General features: G+C 60.2%; 1 protein-coding gene across 4 annotated transcripts in view; it reads left to right on the top strand.

The window, feature by feature from the left end:
* ILF3 (interleukin enhancer binding factor 3) overlaps positions 1-3,984 on the top strand; it is a 19,093-nt gene extending 15,109 nt beyond the window's left edge. For all 4 annotated transcript variants that reach the window (XM_006161525.3, XM_014592867.2, XM_014592866.2 and 1 more), the window contains 3 exons: positions 2,018-2,377; positions 2,986-3,108; positions 3,465-3,984. In XM_006161525.3, coding sequence (XP_006161587.1) covers positions 2,018-2,377; positions 2,986-3,108; positions 3,465-3,598 — 617 coding nt within the window. In that variant the 3' untranslated portion in view covers positions 3,599-3,984. The remainder of the gene's footprint in view (positions 1-2,017; positions 2,378-2,985; positions 3,109-3,464) is intronic.
* The last annotated feature ends 39 nt before the right edge of the window (positions 3,985-4,023 follow it).

Raw genomic sequence — 4,023 nt, 5'->3', positions numbered from 1 at the left:
GGCGCAAGCCTCGCCCTACCCCGTGGGGAATGGTCTCCCGCAGCCCCTTCTCTGCCCTTCCCGCCGTTCGGGATTAGGGGCGCACGTGCACACATACCTGGCACGTTTCTCATTTCTCAAGCCGTTGGGCCGTCTGGGCTGTGGCTGCCCCTATTGCCAGACCACGGAACTGGCCCTAGATTTTTGTCATCGTCCTTCTGGATGGGGTTTTTCAAGTAAGTGGGAAAGGCCTTCCTGGAACGGGCCCCGTTTTCGGGCTGAAGAGCTGGCTTTGGCCGCGGCCGGGCGTGCTCTGGGCCTCGGCTGCTGCACAGAGACCTGGGAGCTGCTTTGTCCCTGGGTGCGATTGCGCAGGGGTCACTTAGCTCCTTCCTGAGACCCCGTTTTGAGGAGGAAGCCCTCGGAAACTGGGCTTGGCCTGGTTAGCACGTCTTAACACAGCCTGCCTCTGTGTCGACTTGCAAGATTTTGCGTTTATTCAGGCAAAAACTGGTCTAGCGGTTACTACATGATTTGTTCCCAGAGGTTTGAAACATTCAGTGAAACCGTTTAAAACTTTGACTGCATGATGTATTATTATTTTTTTTAGAAAGTTATTGTTTGAGAATAATGTCTTTTTATACCAGGAAATAGTTATCCTGAATGACGTTGGAAACTTCCCTCCCACTTATTTTTTTCTTTTTAATCAATACATGTTAAAGTAACAAGCCCTCGGTCCTTGCGTCTTCATTCATTCCCGCTGCAGGCGGGGCAGGCGGTGTGCTCAGCGCAGGACGCCGGGGCACCCGGGGGTGTGGGCTGCTTGGGGGGGTTCCGAAGGCCTCGCCCTCCCAGTGTCCTCATTGAGCATCCTCATGTTTGCTTTCTCGCATGGTGGGACCTGTCCTTCTTGGTGTTTGGGCTTTGTGATGGGGTGGACTGGCCAGTCTAAAAAAAAAAGCAGTTTGCTGTGGCGTCCATCCAAATTGTGCTCACAGCCCATGACGGAGCACGTGGGCCAATGCATCTCCCGCTGGTGGAAGGAGTGTGGGGACTCCCTGCCCAGAGAGCATGGGTCCGTTGGTGCTCTAACGGGAGGAAGGGCAGGCTGTGTGGGAGTGTCCCCTGTGCCTCGTGGAGCAGCCACCCTGGCCGGCTGGGGCAGGGGCGGCTGTGGGCCCAGGCCTAGCCACCTGCTTCCCCCCCTCCAGCCTGAGTACTGGGAGTTGCTCTGCCCTGTGGGACTAGACTGCCGCCCCCACGACCTTTGTCCAGGCTGCAGCCTTGCCCACCCTCGGGGGCCTTGCCCCATCCGCCAGAGCGCGCTGTTGTGCTGGGGACCTGGAGTGGGGCCTCGCGTGGCATCCTCAGCCTCGGACTGTGCTTGTGGCAGCTGCACTGCACGCTCTCCAGCCCCACTGCAAGGTCCTTCCTGCACTCGGCAGCTGTGCTGGGAACCAGGGAGGTCCTCTGGGCCTCCTCCGCCGTGACCCCAGCTGCTGCCAGTGTTCTTCCTCACAAGGCCGGACACTTGCTCTGCTCCCTACGTCATGTCTGTCCTTGTCTCAGCTCCCCCTTCCCAGAACGAGGTCAGCTCTGTTAGTCAGAGGAGAAGGATGGCAAGTTTAGGGGCCTCTTAACATCTCCTGGGGACCCTAGGCCTGTGCCTGCTGACCTTGCTCCCAGCACAGCAGGAAGGAGGTGGGGGTGACCGCTGCTTCTCTGGGCTTTGCTCTTCCTGTCATGCTGGGGACATCTGGGTTGTGGTCAGCTAGTCACTGTCACCCCACTCCTGGAGCCCATTTCATTGTATCGTTGCCATCCGCTGCAACAGCTGTTGTCCTGCTGCTGCTTGGCAAAGGTCCCTTGTCATCGGCCGATGGGCGAGTGGGCTCCTGGCCGCTGTGGTGACCAGCGCCCCCGCTCCTCTCCTTCCTTCGCCTTCCCGCCGCCTCGAGGCAGTGGTGTGGGTCAGCCTTCAGGGCCTCCCTCTGCCTGCCCAACCCTGCGGCACCTGACCCGCTGCCTCCCTGTTTAGGTCAGTTCTACAGCAACGGAGGGCATTCTGGGAATGCTGGTGGTGGCGGCGGCGGGGGCGGTGGCAGCTCCTCTGGCTACAGCTCCTACTATCAAGGTGATGGTTACAACTCGCCGGTGCCCCCTAAGCACGCCGGGAAGAAGCAACCGCACGGGGGCCCGCAGAAGCCCTCCTACAGCTCGGGCTACCAGTCACACCAGGGCCAGCAGCAGTCCTACAACCAGAGCCAGTACAGCGGCTACGGGGCCCCGCAGGGCAAGCAGAAGGGCTACAACCACGGCCAGGGCAACTACTCCTACTCCAACTCCTACAGCTCCCCCGGCGGGGGCGGCGCCGACTACAGCTACGAGAGCAAATTCAGTGAGTTGGCTTAAGGGCCAGGCAGGGCCTGGACTGGGACACAGGGCCCGGTATGGCACCTAGAGTGGCGGGAGTTCACCCCGCCCAGCCTTGTGGAGGAGGGGCCGGCAGCAGCACAGCTGGGCACGCCTGTGGTCTGGGGTTGGCCAGGCGGGTCTGAGGCAGGCTTCCCTCAGGCCTCACCGCTCCCTGCCTCTGCTCTCAGGATGCAGGTGGAGCCAAGGCCTGCCTTCTCGGGCCCCTATGAGATGCAGGGGTGGAGCTTGCAAATCATCCTGCCACTGAAAGTCCGGATCCACTTCCCTGTCCTCCATCTCCTCTTCCCTTGTGGCCAGACCCAGCAGACTGTCAGCCGGCAGTGCCCTCTGCTCAGTGACAGCTGGGTGACAGGAGAGGAGGCCCCCTTGAGCACAGGCTGGCCATGTGGTTCCAGAACCGTGGCTGCTGGAAAGCTGGGGGTGAGAGCAGGGGAAGAGGCCAGGCCTCGGTCACCGTCTGTTGGTGTGCCGAGTACACACGCACAGTCCCACAGAGGCCCGTGGGCACCCGGGTGCTGCACGCCCGCCCGTCCCCCCCGAGCCCTCAGGCACACTGTCTCCCTTCCCCAGACTACAGCGGTGGAGGCCGGAGTGGCGGGAACAGCTATGGCTCTGGCGGGTCGTCCTACAACCCGGGCTCACACGGCTACGGCGGAGGTTCTGGGGGCGGCTCCTCATACCAGGGCAAACAAGGTGAGCCCAGCCGTGACTTTGCAGTGGGAGGCCTGGCAGGTGTGAAGGAGAGATGTGGCCTGGGTGGGAGCAGAAGCAACGTGGCAGGGTTGCTGTGGCAGCTGCCAGGGGCCCAGGGAGGAGCTAGGAGTCGGCCATTCTCTCCTCTAATGTTGGCACTCGCTAGGAGGCCTGTGACTGCACCTGTGACCCCTGGTCCCAGCCAGTGATGGGGCAGGTCACCCCCACCGCTAGGAGCAGGGTCGAGTGATGCAGGAGTCCCTGAGGTCGCCCCCCAGCCCGGGCCTCGTGCCGAGCTCCCACGAGGGGCCAGCAGGTCCTTGTCCCTCCTGTCTGACCCGCCACTCTGTCCGCAGGAGGCTACTCACAGTCAAACTACAGCTCGCCGGGGTCCAGCCAGAACTACAGCGGCCCGCCCAGCTCCTACCAGTCGTCACAGGGCGGCTACGGCAGGAACGCAGACCACAGCATGAACTACCAGTACAGATAAGGCCGCGGCCGCCCTCCTGCACTTGCTCCCCATTGGAAGATTGGTTTATGCATCACAGTTACCATGTCAGCCGGCCCCGGCCTCGCCCCCGTCCACGTTGCCGTGTCGTGCGGTGCAGCGGGTCAGTCCCTTGACCTGTCCTGTGACCCATATTTAGCCGTGTTTGGGACTCCATGTCTTCAATGGTTTGTTAGTTGCCATGACGACTTTGTCTGGGTAGTTTTTGAGTTCCCGCAGTTCAGTATCCCTCTGTCTATTTACAATTGGTGTTAGTGTTAACGCAGTTTGTCTTTAAATAGTCACGGAAGGGATACGGCATCTGTTAATGCTTTTGTGAAGTGAGTTAAACGAGCTTTCTGTATTTTAATGCTTTAGTGTTTCAGTTTTATAAGTGAAGATTTTATTTTAAAAACCAGTGGGAAAGA

Source organism: Tupaia chinensis, unplaced genomic scaffold (genome assembly GCF_000334495.1).
Source record: "Tupaia chinensis unplaced genomic scaffold, TupChi_1.0 Scaffold138665_1, whole genome shotgun sequence".
In the NCBI taxonomy this organism is placed as follows: Eukaryota; Metazoa; Chordata; class Mammalia; order Scandentia; family Tupaiidae; genus Tupaia; species Tupaia belangeri.
Note: the sequence above shows the minus strand (reverse complement) of the source record. Positions and strands in the feature narration are given on the sequence as shown.